This window comes from Humulus lupulus, chromosome 7, assembly GCF_963169125.1.
Source record: "Humulus lupulus chromosome 7, drHumLupu1.1, whole genome shotgun sequence".
NCBI lineage: Eukaryota > Viridiplantae > Streptophyta > Magnoliopsida > Rosales > Cannabaceae > Humulus > Humulus lupulus.
Window position 1 is genome coordinate 92439085 of NC_084799.1, and position 26357 is coordinate 92465441.

General features: G+C 39.7%; 1 protein-coding gene across 2 annotated transcripts; it reads left to right on the forward strand.

Moving 5' to 3' along the window:
• On the forward strand, nucleotides 1–26357 carry LOC133788455 (E3 UFM1-protein ligase 1 homolog). Of its 2 annotated transcripts, none has more exons than XM_062225943.1 (20): nucleotides 1–260; nucleotides 382–693; nucleotides 899–1165; nucleotides 1671–1718; nucleotides 2070–2135; nucleotides 2277–2380; nucleotides 2632–2725; nucleotides 2813–2869; nucleotides 3085–3520; nucleotides 3598–3752; nucleotides 17898–17963; nucleotides 18042–18110; nucleotides 18205–18297; nucleotides 18434–18499; nucleotides 19005–19054; nucleotides 19158–19221; nucleotides 19853–19930; nucleotides 20031–20093; nucleotides 25417–25509; nucleotides 25943–26357. In XM_062225943.1, the coding sequence occupies exons 1-20, from the start codon at nucleotides 87–89 to the stop codon at nucleotides 26042–26044; spliced, it is 2457 nt and encodes an 818-aa protein (XP_062081927.1). In that variant the 5' UTR covers nucleotides 1–86; the 3' UTR covers nucleotides 26045–26357. The 2 variants fall into 2 exon arrangements, with proteins under 2 accessions (XP_062081927.1, XP_062081928.1); XM_062225944.1 differs by having other exon boundaries at nucleotides 19008–19054.

Genomic DNA, 26357 nt, shown 5'->3' on the forward strand with positions numbered 1-26357 from the left:
AAAAATTTAGAGGTGAAAGACACCCTCTCATCAAACTCAACATTCTCATTCTCAGTTTGTGTTTTGGTTAGTGATCCATTCCGAAGATGGACGACGAATTGGCAGAGTTGCAGAGACAATTCGAGTTCGTGCAGGAAGCAAAGTCCAGCGTCAGGTTGTCGGAGCGAAATGTCGTCGAATTGGTCCAAAAGCTTCAAGAACTCCGCATCATCGATTTCGACCTTCTCCACACTGTCTCCGGCAAAGAGTACATCACTCCTGTACGCCTCTCTCTCTCTCTCTCAACATAATTTGATCATATTCTCAATCTGTCGATACTATCTATGTCTTGATCATCAATTTGACTTTGATTACCATGGTTTTTATGTGTACATAATATAGGAGCAATTGAGGCATGAGATTGTGGCAGAAATTGATAAATTAGGGCGTGTTTCTTTGATTGATTTGGCTGATACTATTGGGGTTGATTTGTACTATGTTGAGAAACAAGCTCACCAAATTGTTTCGGAAGAACCGGGTTTAATGTTTATTCAGGGAGAAATTATATCACAATCTTATTGGGATTCTGTTGCTGAAGAAGTGAATGATAGACTTCAAGAATGTAGTCAAATTGCTTTGGCTGAGCTCGCAGCACAGTTGCAAGTGGGTTCGGAATTGATTGCTTCAATGTTGGAACCACGACTTGGGACTTTGGTAACTTTTTTGCGTATTTATTTCTTTTGACAACTTTGTTTGATTTTGCAATTTAAGTGATTTTTGAGTAATAGAAGAGGGTTGTGCTATGGGAATGTTTTTTGGGCTATGATGGGATACTTCGGTAATTCGTTTGGTTTGTTTGTTTAAATGGGTTTTTTAAGTAATAGAAATTGATTTGTTTCGTGACTATGTTTGTGCCTAGGTGAAAGGTAGGCTTGAAGGTGGGCAATTGTATACCCCTGCTTATGTTGCTCGTGTTAGTGCCATGGTTCGTGGTGCTTCTCGAGCTATCACTGTTCCGACGAATTTGTCCGTAGTCTGGACTTCTTTGCAGCAATTGCTGCAAGAGATGGATGGAACAAGTGGTGTAGCTGTTGATAGCTCATTTTTCCAATCTCTTTTTAATGGACTTCTCAAGGAAGGCGAGATTCTTGGATCACTTCGAGCTGGAGTTCATTGGACACCCACTGTATGTAGCCTAATCTAATTTTATTTATTTTGAAAACAATAGCCTAAATCACAATGGTTTTATTCCTTAAACAATGGTCTATTCTCATTTCTGTCTGTATGGTGTGTAGTATCTAAGTTCAAATTATACAAAGGGCTATTATTCGATTTTAAGTTTCTAGTTATATTCTTTGAATATATTTATAACGGGTATGGAGTTGAAATTATTATTATTATTGCATTTTAAATTCACCTTGAATGAAAAAAATTCATAAAATAAAGTTTGAAGATCACAATTTCTGATAGATTTGATGCATGTTTAAAAAGACCATCCTTTTTTTTTCTTTTGTGGCAAATGAAGATCATTTTTAATTTCCCCTCATTTACATTTGATTTATAAAGGTAGTGTGTGTTTATATATATATATGTATATATAGTAATGAAAGTTCTGGATTTGACTTTTTTTTTTTAAATCATGTATGATTGTTGGAAATCATGTCTTCATTTCATGTGTATTCGTGTTACAGGTCTTTGCAGTTGCTCAAAAGGAAGGTGTTGATTCTTTTTTCTCGCAGGTATGAAGCTCTATTTCCTTGGCTCCTTTAAACTTTATGGTTACTCTCTGTGCTTCTAAATTATATATGCAATACATACTCGATCAGATTGTTTAAATCTTGTGTTCGTTTGGGTTCTTTAATTCCTTTCTTGAAACCTCTGCGTCAGAGGCAAGCTTTACAGTTGTTAAATTGATGTCCATTTCTAGGTTGTTTGCAACTTCAGTGTTTGGCTATTGCATGTTTTTTGTTATATTTTATATTATTCTAATGGATTGTCTTGTTCTCTCAATGGGAAAAAAAAGCTCCCTTTTGTTTTCTCAATGGGAGTGGTGCTAACCTCTCTCCCTTTTGTTTCCTTATATGCCGCAGAATTCTTTCATCAGTTACGGGGTTCTTCAAAACCTTGGCATTCCCCAGCCTCCTCAATATCTGAAGGTATCTGATTGCTATCAAATCAGATGTTGGTTTTCTGGATAATTGAAGAGATAGAGTGTCTATGCAGAATATTTTTATACTTGAGGATCCTTCCTAGATTATTGTCTAATTACGTTCTTTTGGTTTTATACACAAATATAGTCCAGGTATCCTGAAGGTATAGCTTTAATTGATGTGTTCGTCCATCCCTCGTTGATTGATATGCTGGATGCTGCTACTGAGGATGCTCTTGAACGTGGTAGCTGGTGAGGGAAATACTAAAAATTTTCACTTCGGTATCCTGTTCAAATAGCTCAATTTTTCAGTTACTTTATTTTGATTATCCTATTTGAACAGATTACTGACATGAACTTCTAATCATATCAAGTAATAGGAAGAAATTATTTGCTGCATATTTTGGCTGAAAGCCTAAAACTTGTGTTATAATGTTAGTGAAATATTTAGTAATGTGAAGACTTCAAATTTCTTTCTTGTCTTATGGGATAGTTTGATGCAGGATTGATGCTCTTTCAGTATTACCGGCATCCTTTGGGTTTCAAGACGCATCCAAACTTTTGTCGCTTTGTCCTTCAGTTCAGTTAGCAGGAAAGGTGGCATTCCAGTACCGTATTCATTGTTGTTTCTTTCACGGTAAACTAGATGATTCCTATAACCTTTTGTGTGATATTTCTCTGCAGTCTAATAAGGCAGTAATCTTTGGAGAGTCCTATCTATTTAGTGATGGTTTTCTCAAGGTATTACCTCTAAAATACATGGTCTACCCGCTTTATTTGCAGTCCACTAGTTGCTTCATGTTGATCTTGCTCTATGTTTTTCTATGCAACTGATAATTCAAGGAATCTAAGATATTCTTATAATTTTTGAAGTCTGTCAGTAGAAAACACTACATAGTAATATCACATTTATATATCCCCTGTCTGATGCTTTTGATGCTGTTTTTTCTGACTAGGCTGTGTATGATCGACTGGAGAAGGATATGGAATCTTTTAGTGTTTCAGGGTCTTCTGGGGTTGTGCTGTCAAATGTTTTATCTGATACTAAAATTGGACACGATACAAGCAGGATTACAGATTCAAATGAAACTGTTAATGAGATGAGTAGTATTAAACAAACAACTGAGAAAGGATCAAAGAAGAAAAGAGGTAAATCTTCTGGGACGGCAGCAGTGAGTGCAACAGAGAATAGTGTGAATGTGCAGGAAAATCTTACATCAAAATCAAAGAAAAGTCAGAAGAAAGGCAAGGATACATCTTTGCAATTTTCAGATTCAAAAGCTTCTGTGAAGAAAGAATCAGTAAAAATAAAAGAGGAGAATAGCAACATTCCTTCAGAAGAATGGATAATGCAGAAAATCTCAGTCCTGGCTTCTGATTTTGAAGAACAAGGTTTGCTAATTTTATCTTGGAGCTGTCCATTCTAATAACAACAGAACAGGATTTTATTTCATTATCAATTGTGGCAGGTATTGATGATCCGGAGACAGTTATTAGACCTTTAGCAAACTATTTAAGACCTAAGCTAGTCGAATTTTGGAAGCAGAGAAGGAAGGCATTGTTTACAGAAAACGCAGAGAAAATGAAGAGCGTGCTCGACAATTTGCAAAAGAAACTTGATGAGGTTAGTTTACCCAGAGTTCTTTTTTATTTTGCCTGTGGTCAGTATTCTAAATGCTTTATTTTCTTTTCTCCTACATCGGTAATTAACTGAATAATTACATAGATGGAATCAAAACGTTACAGGAGAAGAAAATGTTTTATTTCTGTGTGTTTTTACAAACTAGAACTTAGGCTTATATACAGATTTACATATCAAACTATCTTTAATACAACATAAATACAATAAAAGAGAATTCCTATAGACTTTAGGAAACTGAAACATCCTTCTGTAACGTTTTGATGTTATTTTATGACTGTTAACACTCCCCTCAAGCTGGACTGTAGATATTGATGAGTCCAAGCTTGTTTACTAGGAACTCAAATACTCGCTCGGATAACCCCTTTGTGAGAATATCAACCAATTGTTGATCCGTATGAACATATTTGATGTTGACAATTCCCCCATCAATCTTCTCTTTAATAAAGTGTCGATCCACTTCCACGTATTTAGTTCTGTCATGATGTATAGGGATGTATGCAATACTGATGGTAGACTGATTATCATAGTAAAGCTGAATGGGAGCTTCATATTCAATCTGTAGTTCTCCTAACAGACATCTGATCCATATCGCTTCACATATTCCGTGGGCCATGGCTCTATACTCTGCTTCTGCACTGCTTCTTGCAACCACTGTTTGCTTTTTACTTCGCCATGTTACCACATTGCCCCATACAATTGTACAATATCCAGATGTAGATTTCCTATCATCAACTGACCCAGCTCAGTCTGCATCTGTGAATACTTCAACTTTTCTTTTAGGAGTTTTTTTTTTTAAGAAAAGACCTTTTCCTGGTGTTTGCTTTAAATACCTCAGAATTCTATATACTGCATTAAGATGTCCTTGACATGGATCATGCATGTATTGACTGACCAGACTTACTGCAAAGGCAATATCTGGTGTGGTATGAGAGAGGTAGATAAGCTTCCCTACTAGTTGCTGGTACCTTTTTTTGTCAACTGGGTTTCCTTCAAACATTTTTCCTCTCGTCTCCGAGCTCGATTGGAGTTTTGCTAGGTTTACTGCCTAGCATTCCTGTCTCATTCAAGAGATCAAGAGTGTATTTTCTTTGAGAAACAGAAATTCCCTTTTTGCTTCTAGCAAATTCCATTTCCAGAAAATACCTGAGTTCACTGAGATCCTTGACTTCGAACTCCTTTGCCAACATTTCTTTAATCCGAATCACCTCTTCAGTATGGTTGCCAGTGACAATGATATTTATAAAATGGTGAGGAGAAGAAAATGGTTTCTTTTCTGTGTATTTTTACAAACTAGAACTTAGGCTTATATACAGATTTACACATTAAACTATCTTTAATACAACATAAATACAATAAAAGATAATTCCTATAGACTTTAGGAAACGAAAACATCCTTTTGTAACGTATTGACATTATTTTCTGACTGTTAACACTCCCCCTCAAACCGGACCATAGATATTGATGAGTCCAAGCTTGTTTACTAGGAACTCAAATACTCGCTCGGATAACCCCTTTGTGAGAATATCAGCCAACTGTTGATCCGTATGAACATATTTGATGTTGACAATTCCCCCATCAATCTTCTCTTTAATAAAGTGACGATCTACTTCCACGTGTTTAGTTCTGTCATGATCTATAGGGTTGCGTGCAATACTGATGGTAGATTGATTATCACAGTAAAGCTGAATGGGAGCATCATATTCAATCTTTAGTTCTCTTAACAGGCATCTGATCCATATCGCTTCACATATTCCGTGGGCCATGGCTCTATACTCAGCTTCTGGACTGCTTCTTGCAACCACTGTTTGCTTTTTACTTCGCCATGTTACCACATTGCCCCATACAATTGTACAATATCCAGATGTAGATTTCCTATCATCAACTGACCCAGCCCAGTCTGCATCTGTGAATACTTCAACTTTTCTTTCAGGAGTTTTTATTGAAGAAAAGACATTTTCCTGGTGTTTGCTTTAAATACCTCAGAATTCTATATACTGCATTAAGATTTCCTTGACATGGATCATGCATGTATTGACTAACCAGACTTACTGCAAAGGCAATATCTGGTCTGGTATGAGAGAGGTAGATAAGCTTTCCTACTAGTTACTGGTACCTTTCTTTGTCAACTGGGTTTCCTTCAAACATTTTCCTCTTGTCTCCGAGCTCGATTGGAGTTTTGCTAGGTTTACTGCCTAGCATTCCTGTCTCATTCAAGAGATTAAGAGTGTATTTTCTTTGAGAAACAAAAATTCCCTTTTTGCATCTAGCAAATTCCATTCCCAGAAAATATCTGAGTTCACCGAGATCCTTGACTTCGAACTCCTTTGCCAACATTTCTTTAATCCGAATCACCTCTTCAGTATGGTTGCCAGTGACAATGATATCATCAACATATACAATCAGAACTGGCATTTTCCCTCTTTCTGAGTGTTTGATGAAGAGAGTATGGTCAGTCTGGCCTTGTATGTATCCAAGTCCCTTGATAACTTTCAAGAACCGATTGAACCATGCTCGAGGAGATTGTTTTAGACCGTAGAGCGATTTGTTTAGTTTGCAAACTTTGGTTGTATTGGGAGATTCTTCAAAACCCGGAGGCTGACTCATGTACACTTCTTCTTCCAGCTCACCATTTAAGAATGCATTTTTTACATCAAGTTGATGTAATTCCCAATTTAAGTTGACTGCAAACGAGAGCAATACTCTGATGGTATTGAGTTTGGCAACCGGAGCGAATGTTTCAGTGTAGTCAATTCCGCAGGTTTGAGTAAAACCCTTGGCAACTAACCGAGCTTTGTACCTCTCAATAGATCCATTTGCATTATATTTGACTGTGAACACCCACTTGCACCCTATTACTTTCTTATCTGGTGGTAACTCCACTAATCGCCAAGTACCATTCTGCTCAAGTGCTTTCATCTCTTCGAGAACTGCTGTCTTCCATTGAGGAGTACCAAGTGCTTCATTGATATTTCTGGGAATCACAACATCTGATAGACTAGTGGTAAAAGCTTTAAATAGAGATGATAATTTTGCATGAGAGATGAATTTTGAAATAGGGTGTTGGGTGCAAGATCTATTTCATTTTCTTAAAGCAATAAGAATATCTAGATCTGATTGAATGTTTGAGGGTAGAGTACCTGAATCTTTTAACTGAGGTGGTTCTATCAGTGGATTGGCCTCTTGACTGTGATGAGAATTCGTCACTTGTTTATTTCTTTCTCTTCTGGTATACACCCGAATTTCTTTCTGCATGTTTTGATTTTGAGAGTCATGAGAAGGTGGAAGATTTTCTGGTTCGGGAATGATTTCATTCACTGGAGGAAAGGACACGTCTAGGGGTAATTCTAAACCCCACGACCACTGAGCTTCTTGCTCGTGATGAATATGCTCCCCCTGAAGCAGAGTGGGAGTGAAGTATGGAGTATTTTCGAAAAAAGTTACATCGCGGGAGATGTAGATTTTCTTGGTGAGGGGACAGTAACAGCGATAGCCTTTCTGTGTAGGAGAATATCCTAGGAAAACTGTTTTTATGGCTTTAGGATCAAGTTTACTCCGGTGTTGGCAGTGCACATGGACAAAGGTGGTGCACCCAAAGACTTTTACTGGCAGAGTATTTGTGGAAATGTGAGGATAAAGAAACTGAAGAATAGAATATGGCGTTTAAATTGAAGAGGCCGACTGGGAAGGCGATTGATTAGATAAATAGCAGTGAGTACAACATCGCCCCAAAGATATTTTGGAACATTCATGTTGAACATGATAGCACGGGCTACCTCTAAGAGGTGACGATTTTTCCTTTCGGCTACTCCATTCTGCTGCAGAGTATCTACACACGAGCTCTGGTGAACAATCCCATTTTGTAGAAGATAGGGACCAAGAGTGGTATTGAAGTTTTCAGTACCGTTATCAGTACGAAGTGTCCGAATAGATGTCCGGTACTGTGTTTGGATCATTTTGTGGAAGTTTTGGAATACCTGACAGGTTTCGGATTTGTACCTAAGAAGGTACACCCAAGTAATTCGTGTATGGTCATAAATGAATGTAATAAACCAACGTTTACCGGAAGAAGTCGTGACCTTGGATGGTCCCCACATGTCACTATGAATAAGAGAGAAAGGACTAGAGGGTGTATACAGTTTGTGAGGAAATGAAACACGAGTATGTTTAGCAAGTTGGCAAATATCACATTGAAAATCCGCAACATTTTTATTTAAAAACAAAGAAGGAAACAAATGCCTTAAATATAAAAAACTTGGATGTCCAAGTTGACAATGCCACAATATAATTTTTTGAGAAGTTGCATCAAAAGATGAATTAGAAATAGAACTTGAAGTTAAACAGTGCAGGTAAGGCAACTCTTTGTTCGGGTGTTGAAAGAAATAAAGGCCGTCATGAATCCTAGCACTGCCAATCGTTCTCCCCGATGATAGATCCTGAAATTGACAAGAATCAGACATAAATTTAGCAAGACAGTGATTATCATAGGTTAATTTTTGAACAGAGATTAAATTGCATTTTAAGGAAGGAACAAAGAGAACTGATTTAAGAAATAAATCAGTAGATAATTTTATGGTGCCAATGCCTGCAATAGGTGAGTGAGTACCATCTGCAATCTTAACACTAGAGGCAGTAGAACAGGGACTATAAGAATCAAACAAATGAAGTAAACCTGTCATGTGATCAGTCGCTCCTGAATCGATGATCCATGGTGTATGGGAAGCGGAAGAGAAATTACCAGAGTGTGCAACAGAAGCACTATGAGACTCTGGACCAGATTTGGGTTTTATGGAGGATTGACCAAGGAGTGTGTATAAATGTTCGAGTTGTTCCTTACTGAATGAAAGGGCAGCAGTACCGCTATGAGTAGTGTTATTCTCAGACTGGGTTTGGTAGGCCTTTCTGTCATTTTGGTGACGGGGAGTCCAATTTGGTGGTTTGCCATGAATTTCCCAACAAGTGGAGCGAGTGTGACCATGATGTTGACAGTGATCACACCAAGGTCGATCACCCTTGCGATTAGGTCGAGGATCAGGATTTGATCTGCCAAACGGTGGTGGATCAGATTTTGAGACAAGAGCTGAACTCTCTACGGGCGATAATTCTTGAGTAGTGAGCATGACGCGATGATGTGCTTCTTCACGTCTGACCTCAGAGAAAGCTTCAGTGTCAGGAAATGGAGAACGACTCACCAAACGACCCCGAACTTCATTAAGATTACTGTTCAACCCAGTAAGAAATTCAAAGACCCGCTCTTTTTCTAATTGTTGGCGCTGAAGAGTGGTGCAAGTAGCACACCAAGGAGTGGTATCCAGATACAAATCGAGTTCCTGCCACAGGTCTTGTAAGTCTGAAAAATATTGGGTAACAGTGTGATTACCTTGCTTGATTTCTTTGAGTTTGGTACGAATTTCAAAAATCTGAGAGGCATTCCCAAGATCAGAGTACATCTTTTTTGCAGCATCCCATACTTCCTTAGCAGTTTTAAAAAATAAATACCTGCGACTGATCTTTGGATCCATTGAATTAATAAGCCATGCAAGTACAATAGAATTCTCAGCCTGCCATACCTTGTAGGTTAAGTCAGTCAATGGAGAGGCAGGAAGGTCACTGGTGAGATATCCGAGTTTTCCACGTCCACAAATGACTAACTTTACTGACTGTGCCCACTGTAAATAGTTTCTACCATCAAGTTTGTAGGCTGTAATGTGGAGAGAGCTGGTATCATGACTATAAATGGAGCCAAAGGACTGACTTTGGGCTGGATTTGAGTTAGGCCCACTAGTTTGAGAAGAGATTTCATCACTGCTTGACATGATGACACGTGGCTAGGGTTGGCTGACAAGTGGGGATGTATCAAATAAAAAATTGTTTTATGGCAGGGAAATGCGAGAGGATAAGGAAGGGTTGGCTGAATACGAATTTTATATCTCATACAATGAAGTTAGGAACACTCGGCCTTCCTGGTTATTGAACCTTTTCTTTGGAAGAGCTCGAGGAGGGCTGGATAGAGATTTCCCCTGGAGTTGCAGACCGCCTGGAGTGCCGGAGATGTCGCCGAAGATGACGCCGAAAGTTGCAGAAGCCGCTTGGAGCGCCAGAGATAAAAAAAAAGAACTGTACGGCTTTGATATCATATAAAATGGTGAGGAGAAGAAAATGGTTTCTTTTCTGTGTATTTTTACAAACTAGAACTTAGGCTTATATACAGATTTACACATTAAACTATCTTTAATACAACATAAATACAATAAAAAAGAATTCCTATAGACTTTAGGAAACGGAAACATCCTTATGTAACGAGTTGAAATTATTTTCTGACTGTTAACAATATCATCAACATATACAATAAGAATTGACATTTTCCCTCTTTTTGAGTGTTTGATGAAGAGAGTATGCTCAGTCTGACCTTGTATGTATCCAAGTCCCTTGATAACTTTCAAGTACCGATTGAACCATGCTCGAGGAGATTGTTTTAGACCGTAGAGTGATTTGTTTAGCTTGCAAACTTTGGTTGTATTGGGAGATTCTTCAAAACCCGGAGGCTGACTCATGTACACTTCTTCCTGCTCACTATTTTCGTGCTCACTATTTAAGAATGTATTTTTTACATCAAGTTGATGCAATTCCCAATTTAAGTTGACTGTAAGCGAGAGCAATACTCTGATGGTATTTTTTTTTTGAAAAAGAGACAGAGGTCAAAGGATGGCCTCTCAAATAAATTGAGAACCCTCACTTATGGCAGAGGAAAATCGTGGTAACAACATCCAAAACAAAAACAAACAATAATAACCAATCAGTGTCAGTAAAACACCCAAAGACTCACACTCAACAAAAACTAATACGACCATAAACTCCTCCACTCCCTACAAAGATCCAAGAAAGAAAAATCCTCAAAGTCTGTCGATCTATACACCCAAGTGGCAACCCAGAATTTGATTTTATCCCAAAGGTTGTCCACTGCACAAGAAACGTCTTCAAAGATTCTACTATTCCTCTCCAGCCAGATTGCCCTAAAAGTTGCCAAAACAGCGCTCTGCCACAAGCGCGCCACCCTCCGACCGCCTCCCAGATGGCAAAGGAACAGGTGAGAACAAGAAGAAGGCATACACCAAGAGATCCTGAACTCAGCCAGTGCTTTTGACCATACCTCCCTTGCAAAAAGACATTCTAGGAAAAGATGGCGAACTGATTCCATTTCATTCTTACAGCAAATGCACCAATTTGGCGAAAAATAGTGAAAAGGTCTGCGCCTTTGTAAATTATTGTGAACATTCACCTTATCCAAAAACAACAACCATCCAAACAATTTAACTTTATACAGAGCAAAACTTCTCCACAAATTCTTAGCCCAAACCAACTCTGGGCCTAAATGAGCATAGCTCAAGGAATGGAAGGCGGACTTGCAATTAAAAACTCCACTGGTGTCTGGAATCCAATTCCTTCTATCCTCCAAAATTGACGGGAAAGCCACAACCTGAAGCATGTGCAACAACTGAGCGAGATTAGACACCTCCCTATCAAACAAGTTCCTCCTGAAGCGAAAATTCCATCCTATGGCCCCCACACTCCCATCACCGTCCAAGACCGCCAAGTCTTTAATCACACAATTCTTGGCCATGGACACCAAGAATAAATCAGGGAATTGAGACTTCAAGGGATCTTCCCCAATCCAAACATCCTCCCAAAACCGAATCCGTTCCCCCTTCCCCACCTTGAAACAGACCATCCTCCTGATTCCTCATACAACGCCGCAATATCCCTTCACGGACCACGAACCACGAACCGACAATCTTCCCCCTCCTCCCGTATCCCAGTGACCATCCTCTATCCCATACCTACTCTTCACCACCTTATACAATAAAACCTTACTTTCTAAAGGAAAGCGCCATAACCATTTCATAAGAAAGGTTCTGTTCCTCTTCTCAATATTCCCAATGCCCAAACCACCATGACTTCGAGATTTGCAGACTTCTTGCCAAGAAACCAAATGATCGGCCCTCGACCGATCTGCTCCCTCCCACAGAAAATCTCTCATCAATTTCTCTATACTCCCTGCCACATTCTTAGGAATCCGGAAAAGAGACAGATAGTAAACCGAAATAGAAGACAAAATTGTTTGAATAAGAGTCAATCTTCCACCACGTGACAGAAAAGCACTTTTCCATCCATCTAGCCGCTTAACGCACTTCAACATCACTGGTTCCCAAAACACTTTGGATCTTGGTGAAGCTCCCAAAGGAAGTCCCAAATACTGAATAGCCCATTAGCCCACTTCATACCCTATCTCACTAGCCCGAAGATCCACTAACTCGTCGGGCAAATTTATCCCCAACAACTGACACTTATGCAGATTAATAGATAGCCCAGACCCCCCACTGAAGACCTTCAGGATGTCAAGGAGCACACCCAGGGACTCATCATCGTTAACAAAGAAAATCGTATCGTCCGCAAATTGAAGATGGCTAACATCAACTCCATCGCTGCCCACTGAAAATCCTCTAAAAGCCAAACTGCTCTTAGCCTTATCAATCATTCTGCCCAATACATCCACCACCAAAGTGAACAAGAAAGGGGACAAGGAATCCCCTTGACGAAGACCCCTCGAGCCCTTAAATTTACCCCTAGGACGACCATTTAAAAACACAGAGGGCACAGATGACAGGCAGCCATGCATCCACCGCCTCCAAACCTCTCCAAATCCTTTTTTTTGCAGAACAAAATCCAAGAAACCCCAATCCACACAATCATAAGCTTTTGTAAAGTCAATTTTCAAGACCCACCTCTTTCTACCCTTACTCCTGTACTCCTCTATCGCCTCATTTGCAACCAAAACAGTGTCCAGAATCTGCCTACCCTCCACCAAAGCACCCTGAGTTTCCGCTATTGTATCGGACAGAACACCTCGAAGTCTACAAGCCAACACTTTTGAGATAATTTTATACAGACTAGTGACAAGACTAATAGGCTTATAATCCTTCACATGACAATTATTAATTTTCTTAGGAATAAGGCATATGCAAGGCTCTTCCTTGAATAATTACATCCTTAAAGAACCCATGAAAGATTGTCATCAGATCGCATTTCACAGTGTCCCAATTCTTCTGATAAATTGCCATGGAGAAACCATCTGGCCTCGGAGCCTTGGACCCATCACAATCAAACACTGCTTGTCTTAACTCTTCCTCAGAAAAAGGCCGCTCAATCAAAGAAGCCAACATGGTCGGAATAGGATCCTAAGAGATCCCGTCCACCCCAATCCAATCTCTGTATACCGACGTGTACAGGGAAGAATAAAAACCCACCATTGCCTTTTCAATATCGACATCATCAACCAAAACAGTTCCATCATCTTGTTCAATCCTTGAAATGAAGTTTTTAGCTTTTTGAGCACTAAGAATATTGTGAAAAAGCTTAGAATTGGCATCCCTTCCCTAGCCCATTGACACTTTGACTTAAGCCACACTTCTCTCTTCCTCCAAGACAATCTGCTGCCATTCTTTCTTCAGCTTTGACCGTTCCTGAATAAGTTGCTCATTCCACAATGCCCCCTCCTCTATTCTATCCAAAGCAACCAACCTCCTTTCCAGCAACTCTTTAAAAGCTTTTTTTAATCCAAAGGCTTCCCGACTCCACTCATTTATTCTGTCTCTGACCCTGTCTAATTTGCTCATAAATTGATACCCAGGCCACCCTTGCCCTTTGGCCAAATCCCACCACTTCTTGAAAAGGCTAGGAAAATCCTTATGGTCCAACCGAGCATTATCAAATCTGAACGGGCTTGGCCCCCAAGAGGGAGGATTAGAGTCCAACACCACTGGACTATGATCCGACACAACACGAACCAACACTTCTTGACGAACAAAAGAATACAAGCCTGACCATACCGGAGTGTACAGGAATCTATCCAGTCTACAACAAATAGGATTTTGTCTGTAATTTGACCACGTGAAGCGACCATTCTGAAGTTTTGGGTCAATTAATTTTAATTCTCTAATCAGTGCATCAAACATCTTCATACTTCTTGTGTTAGACCCACTATTCAATTTCTCGTCAACCTTTCTGACCACATTGAAGTCACCCCCCACACACCACTTATCACCACAAATAGTACTAAAACCTGATAACTCATCCCAAAAACTATCTCTTTTTCCATACACCACTGACCCATACACACCAGTAAACCACCAAGGATCATTCCCCTCTGCCTCAATACAAACAGAAATAGAAAAATCTCCCACTAAAGAATCAGTAACAGAGACACTTCTTGTATCCCAAGCCACTAAGGTATCTTTGATGGTATTGAGTTTGGCAACCGGAGCGAATGTTTCAGTGTAGTCAATTTCGTAGGTTTGAGTAAAACCCTTGGCAACTAACCGAGCTTTGTACCTCTCAATAGATCCGTTTGCATTATATTTGACTGTGAACACCCACTTGCACCCTATTACTTTCTTATCTGGTGGTAACTCCACTAATCGCCAAGTACCATTCTGCTCAAGGGCTTTCATCTCTTCGAGAACTACCGTCTTCCATTGAGGAGTACCAAGTGCTTCATTGATATTCCTGGGAATCACAACATCTGATAGACTTGTGGTAAAAGCTTTAAATGGAGATGATAATTCTGCATAAGAGATGAATTTTGAAAAAGGGTGTTGGGTGCAAGATCTACTTCCTTTTCTTAAAGCAATAGGAATATCTAGATCTGATTGAGTGTTTGAGGGTAGAGTACCTGAATCTTTTAACTGAGGTGGTTCTATCAGTGGATCAGCCTCTTGACTGTGATGAGAATTCGTCACTTGTTTATTTCTTTCTCTTCTGGTATACACCCGAATTTCTTTCTGCATGTTTTGATTTTGAGAGTCATGAGAAGGTGGAAGATTTTCTGGTTCGGGAATGATTTCATTCACTGGAGGAAATGACATGTCTAGGGGTAATTCTAAACCCCACGACCACTGAGCTTCTTGCTCGTGATGAATATGCTCCCCATGAAGCGAAGTGGGAGTGAGGTATGGAGTATTTTCGAAAAAAGTTACATCGCGGGAGATTATATTTTCTTGGTGAGGGGACAGTAACAACGATAGCCTTTCTATGTAGGAGAATATCCTAGAAAAACTGTTTTTATGGCTTTAGGATCAAGTTTACTCCGGTGTTGAGAGTGCACATGGACAAAGGTGGTGCACCCAAAGACTTTTACTGGCAGAGTATTTGTGGAAATGCGAGGATAAACAAACTGAAGAATAGAATATGGCGTCTTAAATTGAAGAGGCCGACTGGGAAGGCGATTGATTAGATAAATAGCAGTGAGTACAGCATCGCCCCAAAGATATTTTGGAACATTCATGTTGAACATGATAGCACGAGCTACCTCTAAGAGGTGACGATTTTTCCTTTCGGCTACTCCGTTCTGCTACGGAGTATCTACACACGAGCTCTGGTGAACAATCCCATTTTGTAGAAGATAGGGACCAAGAGTGGTATTGAAGTTTTCAGTACCGTTATCGGTACGAAGTGTCCAAATAGATGTCCGGTACTGTGTTTGGATCATTTTGTGGAAGTTTTGGAATACCTGACAGGTTTCGGATTTGTGCCTAAGAAGGTACACCCAAGTAATTCGTGTATGGTCATAAATGAATGTAATAAACCAACGTTTACCGGAAGAAGTCGTGACCTTGGATGGTCCCCATATGTCACTATGAATAAGAGAGAAAGGGCTAGAGGGTGTATACAGTTTGTGAGGAAATGAAACACGAGTATGTTTAGCAAGTGGCAAATATCACATTGAAAATCCGCAACATTTTTATTTAAAAACAAAGAAGGAAACAAATGCCTTAAATATAAAAAACTTGGATGTCCAAGTCGACAATGCCACAATATAATTTTTTGAGAAGTTGCATCGAAAGATGAATTAGAAATAGAACTTGAAGTTAAACAGTGCAGGTAAGGCAACTCTTTGTTCGGGTGTTGAAAGAAATAAAGGCCGTCATGAATCCTAGCACTGCCAATTGTTCTCCCCGATGATAGATCCTGAAATTGACAAGAATCAAACATAAATTTAGCAAGACAGTGATTATCATAGGTTAATTTTTGAACAGAGATTAAGTTGCATTTTAAGGAAGGAACAAAGAGAACTGATTTAAGAAATAAATCAGTAGATAATTTTATGGTGCCAATGCCTGCAATAGGTGAGTGAGTACTATCTGCAATCTTAACACTAGAGGTAGTAGAGCAGGGACCATAAGAATCAAACAAATGAAGTAAACCTGTCATGTGACCAGTCGCCCCTGAATCGATGATCCATGGTGTATGGGAAACGGAAGAGAAATTACCAGATTGTGCAACAGAAGCACTATGAGACTCGGCACCAGATTTGGGTTTTATGGAGGATTGACCAAGGAGTGTGTATAAATGTTCGAGTTGTTCCTTACTGAATGAAAGGGCAGCAGTACCGCTATGAGTAGTGCTATTCTCAAACTGGGTTTGGTAGGCCTTTCTGTCATTTTAGCGACGGGGAGTCCAATTTGGTGGTTTGCCATGAATTTCCCAACAAGTGGAGCGAGTGTGACCATGACGTTGACAGTGATCACACCTAGGTCGATCACCCTTGCGATTAGGTCGAGGATCAGGATTTGATCTGCCAAACGGTGGTGGACCAGATTTTGAGACAAGAGCTGAACTTTCTACGGATGTTAATTCTTGAATAGTGAGCATGACGCGATGACGTGCTTCTTCGCGTCTGACCTCAGAGAAAGCTTCTTCAGTGTCAGGAAACGGAGAACGACTCACCAAACGACCTCGAACTTCATCAAGATTACTGTTCAACCCAGTAAGAAATTCAAAGATCTGCTCTTTTTCTAATTGTTGGCGCTGAAGAGTGGTGCAGGTAGCACACAAAGGAGTGGTATCCAGATACAAATCGAGTTCCTGCCACAGGTCTTGTAAGTCTGAAAAATATTGGGTAACAGTGTGATTACCTTGCTTGATTTCTTTGAGTTTGGTACGAATTTCAAAAATCTTAGACGCATTCCCAAGATCAGAGTACATCTTTTTAGCATCATCCCGTACTTCCTTAGCAGTTTTAAAAAATAAATACCTGCGACTGATCTTTGGATCCATTGAATTAATAAGCCATGCAAGGACAATAGAATTCTCAGCCTGTCATACCTTGTAGGTTGAGTCAGTCAATGGACGGGTAGGAAGGTCATCGGTGAGATATCCGAGTTTTCCACGTCCACAAATGATTAACTTTACTGACTGTGCCCACTGTAAATAGTTTCTACCATCGAGTTTGTGGGCTGTGATGTGGAGAGAGCTGGTATCATGACTATAAATGGAGCCAAATGATTGACTTTGGGCTGGATTTGGGTTAGGTCTATTGGTTTGAGAAGAGATTTCATCACTGCTTGACATGATGACACGTGGCTAGGGTTGGCTGACAAGTGGGGAGGTATCAATCAAAAATTGGTTTTCTATGCGAGAGTGATAAGGAAGTATGGGATGAATATGTAAGAGTGAATATACGACCTTGACCGAGACTGAGCCAGACAGAGATCGTCGAGGAAGGGCCGGACAAAGAGCGACGAGACTGGGCTGGACAGTCGAGCCGGACTGGATAGAGATTGCCCCTGGAGTTGCAGATCGTTTGGAGCGCCGGCGATGTCACCGGAAGTTGCAGAAGTCGCCTGGAGCGCCGAAGGTGTCGCCTAGAGCGCCGAAGTTGCAGAAGATGCCTGGAGCGCCTGGAGTGTACAAGCCGCTTGGAGCACCGAAGATGTTGCTGGAAGTTGCGATAAACGCCTGGAGTTGAAGAAGCCGCTAGGAGCTGTTCAGAGAGGATAGAAAAAAAAAAACCGTACTACTCCGATACCATATAAAATGGTGAGGAGAAGAAAATGTTTTTTTATTTATGTGTGTTTTTACAAACTAGAACTTAGGCTTATATAAAGATTTACATATCAAACTATCTTCAATACAACATAAATACAACAAAAGAGAATTCTTAGGGACTTTAGGAAATTGAAACATCCTTCTGTGTCGTTTTGATGTTATTTTCTGACTGTTAACACTTCTGTATGCTGAATTCTCTACTAACTAGTTACTTCTTTCTCTATCTATGATCTCTCCCCTTTGCAGTCCTTCTTGAACATGCAGTTGTATGAGAAAGCCTTGGATTTGTTTGAAGATGATCAATCGAGTTCTGTGAGTTTTCCTATCCTATTAGCATTTTCAGAGGAGAGGTCAAATGTGTAAAAGAAGCCTTACATTCTATTTCAACAGGTCATTTTGCACAGGCACTTGTTAAGAACAACAGCTGCAGCTATTGCAGACACACTCATCTATAACTTGGTATTGTTTGGTTGTTTGTACATTTTAGATGATCTTTTTATTTATTATGATTTTGCCACAAATAATTTAATACTACAAGTTTGTTCGATTTCAGGATATGCACACCAAATTAAAGAGTGGAGTTGAAGTTGAAGAATCTCAGAATTCAGATTCTGTTTCACTTAGTTCTGGAGAACGAATTGCCATTGTACAAATATACGAATAATCATGAACCTCAGTTACTATTATTCTATACTTATATGTGCCAGTGAGATTAGTTTCTGAAGTTGTGTTATGATAGTTTGAGGTATGCGCCTAACTTCTAGTTTCTTTTGGCATTGCAGGTGAAGAGTTTTCCTGGATCTCTATCAAATATAGCTTTTACTGTAGTTGAAGCTCTAGAAGGAAAGGTTAGTGGCTGCTTGTTGAAAGCACTGTTCTGTTAAACGAATTATTATCACGAAAACAATTATTTAAGACCTGCATTTTGATTTTAAAGGGAAATTAGAATTTAGGGTTATCAGTTTTTTTTAGTAATATACTTCCTTGCTCACTATGAATTTATGCTACAGCCATTAATATATAGTCAATTTTGAACTTAAATCTTCATTTTATTCTTTAATTTTTGTAACCCATATTGTCATTTTTTGTGCTGTTTTACTAATGTATACTGTAATCTTCTCGCTTAACAACTAAAGTAGTAACATTAGTAGTCAATCCTTGTATCATATCTTAACACTTTTTCTGTCTAGCGTATGAGTATATACTACATCCGGAAAGTAAAAAGAACAGAAAAAGTCCTTTTATTCAGTTCTTTCTGAATAAATTGAAACTTCAGAAAGTTTTCATGCACTTGCTACTTTATTTTATGACAAATCCTCAACAAAATTAAAATTTTAATGTTCTTTGTGACAGCAGCGGGTGGACACATTCATGACTGCGCTAAGAGCTCTTGCAGAAGAGAGGTACTGTTGTGTCTATTTCATCACTTGATTGTTGCTTTTATGGGACTGTGGAGCATTAGTGTTTACTCAAAATTTAGATTTCTGATTCATGTTTGTATTCCAGTGGATTAAACTTAAGAAAGCTTGACAAGAAATTGGAAAGAACACTTCTGCATTCATATCGCAAGGTATTCTCACCTGTTCAAGGCAGTATCACAATATATATGTCCAGTTATTTATATATATATATATATATATTTATAAACGTTATCACATGGTAACACTTTCGTGTCTTTGTACTATAAAATAATCATGCTGGTTAATAGTAGGTAGTTTCTCTTAGTTTTATTCATAATCTTACTAGAACATTGTTGACCCAAAGAATTAGTATTCTCGGGCACCTTGTAATCTGTTTTCAGCTTACAATTTTCCTTTTCCTTCAATTTTTCCAATCAAATAAAAGGTTTAGTTTTTTTTTGACACGAGTGTTTTACATTGAAAAAATAAAAAAAAATCCCACTGTTCATTTTGAATCCATTTCTGGATAACATGGTAGTAGAAAGAATCATGCTTGTCTCTGGACTTCAAGCAGTTTAGCTTTAACCTTGTAATTGGCCTTGTATTATTGCTTTCCTAAACTATTGCAGGAAGAGACTTGCTCTTCTTCCCACCCTTTTCCACTCAGTTCTCTTGTCTCTGATCATGATAGAAACTGTGATTTGTGTATTTGAGAATTGAGGAATAAATTAATATGTTTTTGGAGCGTTCAATGGTGCTTTGCATATATTAATATTTCTTTCTTTTTTATGTCACTTTTAGGATTTGATATCTCAAGTGTCAGCCGAAACGGATCCAGTTTCTCTTCTACCTAAAGTTGTTTCCCTGCTTTATATACAGGTCCTTGATTTTTATTTTTGTTTTTGTTGGTTTAATTAATATTTGAGACATATGTAACATCGTTTTCTAGTCAATTTACTGACATAGATTTCTTGTCTAGCTTCATCATAAAGCCCTGCAAGCTCCTGGAAGGGCAATTTCTGTTGCTATTACTCAGTTGAAGGTACATATATACTTTTCCCAAAAAAAAAAAATTATTTTGTGCTAGTTTATTCAGGAAAGCGAGGAAATCTATAAACATGCTTTCATATTTAGTATTTCTTAGCACTCTTGGCACCCTTGAAGTAATTACACAAATTAACTACATGCACAATAGAGAGTAATATTGCCAAATTAAGGTTCATAGCTAAGCTAAATGGTTGAGATAAGGCCTTTGAAGTTGTAGATCGAATCAGAGATTGAGGAGTTGACAATTTGGGAGCCTAAATGAGTTGAGTCAAAAGTAAAGAATCGCATGCAGTTATTCCGGTTATGAATGACACTAGATGGTTTTTGGTACATGCTTGTCATTTGCAAGATGTGTTTTCATAGTTTATACCACAGAAGGAAAGAGAAAAGTTGCTCCATTTTCCTGTCACGGTTTAAAAAAAACAAAAAACAGTATTACTGATTACTCATCTTAAAAACAGAAAAATTATATAAAGTAAACTTTCAGCGGAGCAAGAGATGAGTTTGTCAACTCCTTGGGTTCATCAACAATCCAAATTCTGCGCGTGCATTTTTTTTATAGCATATATTTGTGTCCAAAATAGTCCCCACTTTTGGTATAGATAACCCACTGCAAGGGCTTGTCCGTGTGTTACTTCATAAATCCATCAAAGTTATGGTTAAAGATGGTGACTTTTTATCAGGAAAAAAAATAGTATTTTCAAAGCTGTTAAATATGGAGGGCTAAGGATGTTTCAAGCTTTAGCGTTGTGATAGGTATATTCCTGTAACTCAGAATAATAATGGCAAAATAGCACTCAAAATGGAATAGAAAATTGGACTGATATTAGGGAAACCAGGAAATTCGAGAGCCTGGATCTCTCCACCAATACAAGACTTAGTTTCTGCACTCTCAGAATAACTCACTCTTCTCTCCCTTATTCTCTACTTACTGCAGTACATCACAAGTCCCTGTACCCCAATAGTACTTTATCCAAACTTACACAACTCTCTATCTAACTAATTCCCTGCTGCTTCCTTTCTTGCTGCTGACTTGGCATTCCTCTCTACTTGGGTTCGACGTGTATACACATAGGTAATAAGTGGCCTATCAATACCCCTGGCCAAAGCTTCACCTTGTCCTCAAGGTTGAAATTTGGGTACTGTTGTTGAATGACATTGAAGTCTTCCCGAGTTGCCTCAAAATGTGGTAAACTAGTCCCCTGGATTAATGCTTGTGGAGGCACCTTGTGAGTACTTGGGCGGACATCCAGCACCCTTTCAGGTTGCAATTTCCACTCCAGCTCTACCGTTAAACTTGTTGGTAAGTCGGTAGCTTGCTCATGAGGTCCCAAAGCAGCACGAAGAAGGGAGACGGGAAAAACTGGATGAATGAGAGTATCCGAGGGTAGTTTGAGTTTGTATGCAGCAGTACCAATGCGAGCTACTACTCGAAAGGGGCCAAAGAAATGTGGTGACAACTTTTCATTGCGGCGTTTGGCTAATGAACGCTGGCGGCAAGGGCGAAGCTTGACAAAGACAAGGTCCGCTACAGCAAACTGAACGTCGCGACGCTTCTGGTCAATTTGAACCTTTATTTTCTACTGAGCTTGCTACAAATTCAGCTTGAGTAACTCAAGAATTTCATCTCAATTCTGCTGATTTTGTTCTACTGCTGAAACAGGGCTCAAAACGGATCAATGGTGGATGATCACGATGGTATAATCCACGAAAAGGCGCCATGCTTGCAAACGAGTGGAAGGAGGTATTGTACCAATACTCTGCCCATGGTAACCACGTCACCCATTGTTTTGTGAGCCATTGTTGGTATTTTGAGGCAACCAAACGCTGTTCAAGCAAATACTTCAAACTTCGCTGATCCGTGCGTACTAGAAATTTTCACCCAAGCAAGGCGTCATTTTTGGATTGCAAGGACAATTGCTATCTACTCATGTTCATACACTGATTTGATACGGGCCCTTGAAGAGAGAACCCGACTAAAGTAGGTGATAGGACGCTCATTTTGCATCAAAACAACTCCTAAACCGGACCCTGAAGCATCAGCCTCTAGTACAAATGGTGAAGAAAAATTTGGTAATGCCAACACTGGGATCGAGCACATGGCTTCTTTAAGCCGACTAAATGCTGCCTGAGCTTCCGAGTTCCAATCAAAGGCATCCTTCCTTAATTGATTAGTAAGTGGTTGCGCTATGCTGCCATGTCCCTTCCCAAACTTTTTGTAATTATCAGTCAAACCTAGGAACCCCCCAAGCTCTTCTAAAGTCTTTGGAGTTGGCCACTCCGCCATGGCAGCAATTTTGCTTGGGTCAGCGGAGACACCATTGGCTGAAATGATATGGCCTAAGTACTCCAAACTTGACTGAGCAAACAAGCATTTCTTCGGGTTGACATATAATTTGTGGTGCTGAAGCTGAGCCAAAACCAACTCCAAATGGTGTATATGTTCCTCAAGTGTTGGGCTGTAAACCAAAATATTATCAAAGAAAACCAATACAAACTTGCGCAAGAAATCCCTAAATACTCATTCATGAGTGCTTGGAACGTGGTTGGCGCATTAGTCAAACCAAGGGGCATGGCCAAGAACTCATAGTGTCCTTCGTGTGTCTGAAATGCTGTATTCGGAACGTCCTTGGCGCACACTCGAATTTAATGATAACTCGATTTCAAGTCTAGCTTAGAGAAGGTTGTTGCCCGTTGCAACTCATATATGACTGGTATTGGAAACTTGTCAGCCACGGTCTCCCTATTCAAGGCCCTATAATCCACACAGAACCGTCGATTCCCATCCTTCTTTTTAACCAACAACATCGGGTGGAAAATGGACTAGTGCTCGATTGCACGATCCCTACTTGCAACATCTCGGCCAACAAACGTTCAATCTCATCTTTGTGCAGCTGCGCATATCAGTAAGGGTGCACCGAGATAGGACCTGCACCTTCGCGAAGAGTAATAGTGTTCCCATGCCCATTGTGGAGGTAGGCCTAGTGGCATATCAAAAACAGACTCGTATTGTTGTAGCAATGCCTGCACTGGTTGAGGTATATTCTGGTTATTTGAAGTAGAATCCACTAATAAGGCATTGAATTGGACCCAAAATCCTTGACCCTTCTGTTGTACTGAATGAATCAATGCCTTTAGTGAAATCTGAGATTTACATAGACTCGGATCCCCCCTGCAAGGTCACCCATGTGCCCCCAACTTCAAATTTCATGACCATAGTCTTCCAATTAACCTACATATTTCCCAAAGTCTCCAACCAATTGATGCCTAATATCACATCCACACCTCCCAACTTTAACGATAAAAAATCTGTAACCACTCCAAGTGCACCAAAATCCAGCTTCACTTGACTACAGATGCCCTCGGTCTGAACCTTACCACCTGTGCCTAACAACACACCATAGCATGTGGTCGCTGTAATCAGAATACTTGTGGCCGTGACAATATCCATGGATATGAAATTATGGGTTGCCCTACTATTAATTAGAACCGTGACTGGTTGTTGTCCAATATGACGTGCAAGCTTCATTGTGTGAGCTGACGTAATACCAACCAATGAGTTTAATGATAGAGTAGCTAATGTTTCTTCAGTCAAACTTTCCGTGGCCGAGTTTGGAGTTGGTGATGGTGAATCCAGGGGTGCTGGAGAATCATCTTCATCCATGATAAGCATCACTTGAAAAGCCTTCTGTTCACATTCGTGACCACAATGCCACTTCTTCTCACATTTGAAACATACCCCAGCCTTGCGATCTTGGTACTCTGCTTCTATCAGTCGATAGACATTAGGGCCTTTGGTTGTTTTGTTTAAACTAGATGCAAGAGGCTCGAAGATGGAGAAGATGTAATCAGAGTGATGGCGGTCATTCTCGTGGGAAACGGACTGAAGGGTGGGCGAGGTGGGTTGATAGGGCTAGGAATTGGTTTTGGGCTCACCACTGGAGGAATTGATCCAGACGAAAGCAGCTAGTGGCTCTCTTCAATGCGTTGGGCTGTGTCCATGATATAGGCTAAGCCCACGGGCTGTAATATATGCACAACTCCTTTGATCTCCTCCTTTAGCCCTTTGATGAAGCTACCCTCTAGAATATGCTCAAGAATGTTGGGTACCCGAGAGGCCAGCGCCTCCCATTTCACACGGTACTCTTTGACCGTGGTATCTTGCTGAATTGACAACAACTCCTTCGATAGCGATCCCACCGGAATAGCTCCGAACTGTAACAGTAGCAAGTTCTTCAAAGTAGCCCCCACTGAAACCAAGTAAGTGCGTCTCCTTCCAGGTCGATGATTGGCGCTTCCAACATGTGGGCTTCCGTCAATTGATTCAAAAGGAAGTAACGCTCTACGTGAAAAATCCACTCATCGAGACGACGTATCCATCCTTGGTGGTCTGTAATCACGACCAAACAATTGCGAGGGAAACACAAACGGAATTTGAGTCGGAGATGGTGTCGGAATTTGAGTTGGGGAATCCCTTGGCAGTGTCGTCGATGAACCATCCCCATCCATCGGCAGTCTTTGGCGGTCATTACTGACAGCTGTGAAATCGGTGCTCGGACGCCCCAAGGTTTGAATCAGTTGAGCCAAGTGTCCGATAGAAGTCGACCCTCTTCTCAACCCTTGGTAGCCTTTGCACATCCGATTTGAGCTTCTCCAAATCCTTGGGAAATTGCTGGAAGTCCGATTTGGGCTCTGAAAGCTCACGCTTAAAATCTGCCTACTAGGATTCAAAATGCTCGTCTACGGCTTCCATTTGCAAATCCTTCTTCGGGCCCATATCGGATCGGTGTCTCTGATACCAATTGATTGGTATATTCTTGTAACTCAGAATAATAATGGCAAAATAGCACTCAAAATGGAATAGAAAACTGGAATGATATTAGGGAAACCAGGAAATTTGAGAATAATTCACTCTTCTCTCCTTTATTCTCTACTTACTGCAGTATATCATAAGACCCTGTACCCCAATACTACTCTATCCAAACTTACACAACTCCTATATAACTAATTCTCTGCTGCTTCCTTTCTTGCTGCTGACTTGGCATTCCTCTCCACTTGCAAGAACTTACACATATGTAATAGGTGGCCTATCACGTCGTTCTGGTCCCATCCCATGCATGGGAATGAGAAGGTTATATGCATATACATTCGATAACTGTTGAGTTCTTGCAACTTACAAGCAGTCTAGTCTTCCCAATTTGCATGTATTTGTGCATTGCATACTTGTACCATGTGTAGCTCTTGGTTTCTGGTAAGGGCTTTCAGTGGATTGTCCTATGTTTTTGGACAAAACTAAAAGAAGGATGCGATATTTGCAGGATAAATTAGATGATTCAGCCTACAAGATCCTAACGGAGTACCAAGCAGCAACCGTCACCCTTTTGGCGCTAATATCTGCTTCAACTGGCGATGTGAGTAATATATATAAATATATTTTTTTTTCATTTTTATTATCAGCTTTCTTGATATTGAACAAGTTCTTTTTCTTTTCTTTTTTTGTTAATCCTTGACTTGGTACAATTCTTGATGTTATTTTGCACTTGTGTTTACAATTTCTCTTATGCCATAAGGGTTCTATGGTCAAACTAGTTTTTTGTTGATTAGAATCATCATATAATATTTTATTATTCGATGTTGTTCTTATGGGGTTCGATTCTCATGGGGCCCCGTACCTAGCAATATGCTGCTGAGTTTTTTACCTCTAAAAGATTATAAGGTATGGTGGAAACAAAAGGTTATTATGTGGTAAAGAATAAAGATAACAAGGAAGCAGTGGGCTTTTATTAGTGTTTTTATTTTTATTTAGCAAAAGTCATTATTCAATAAAATATCTCTATTTTTCAGGAAGAGGATTGTACTTCTGATAGAATTTTAAGCAAACGGGAGCTTCTGGAGAGCAAAATGCCAGCGCTGAAGGGCCTAGTTTTAAGCGCCTCTCAATCCTAAGCGCAGCACATATCATAAAGGGCCAAAAGGCCCAAAACTGTCTAATCTAATACTGAGTTTACCTTTTGAGAAAATAGCAAGAAATGCACTTCTTTTTTGGGCTCGAAGGTGCAAGTCTGTTGGGTTGATTGTTTATTCCAACCCATAAATCTAGGAGACAGTACATATGAACTATCCTGTAGATACTAGTTTCTTTAAGTTATAGTTTCCCTTTTCGAGATGTTTCTCAGCGTTAGATTTTGCTGGAACGGATTCTCCTGGCCTTTTAGTGATGTAATGGATTTAGTATTTATTTAGGGAAAGTTTCAGAATT

What these genes read in the sequence shown, in the direction of transcription:
- LOC133788455 (XM_062225943.1), top strand. Translation starts at nt 87, where the DNA reads ATGGACGACGAATTGGCAGAGTTGCAGAGACAATTCGAGTTCGTGCAG. An exon ending in AAGATGATCAATCGAGTTCT is followed by an intron (nt 17,964 to 18,041) that starts GTGAGTTTTCCT and finishes CTATTTCAACAG; the next exon opens with GTCATTTTGCACAGGCACTT. An exon ending in TTTCCCTGCTTTATATACAG is followed by an intron (nt 19,931 to 20,030) that starts GTCCTTGATTTT and finishes TTTCTTGTCTAG; the next exon opens with CTTCATCATAAAGCCCTGCA.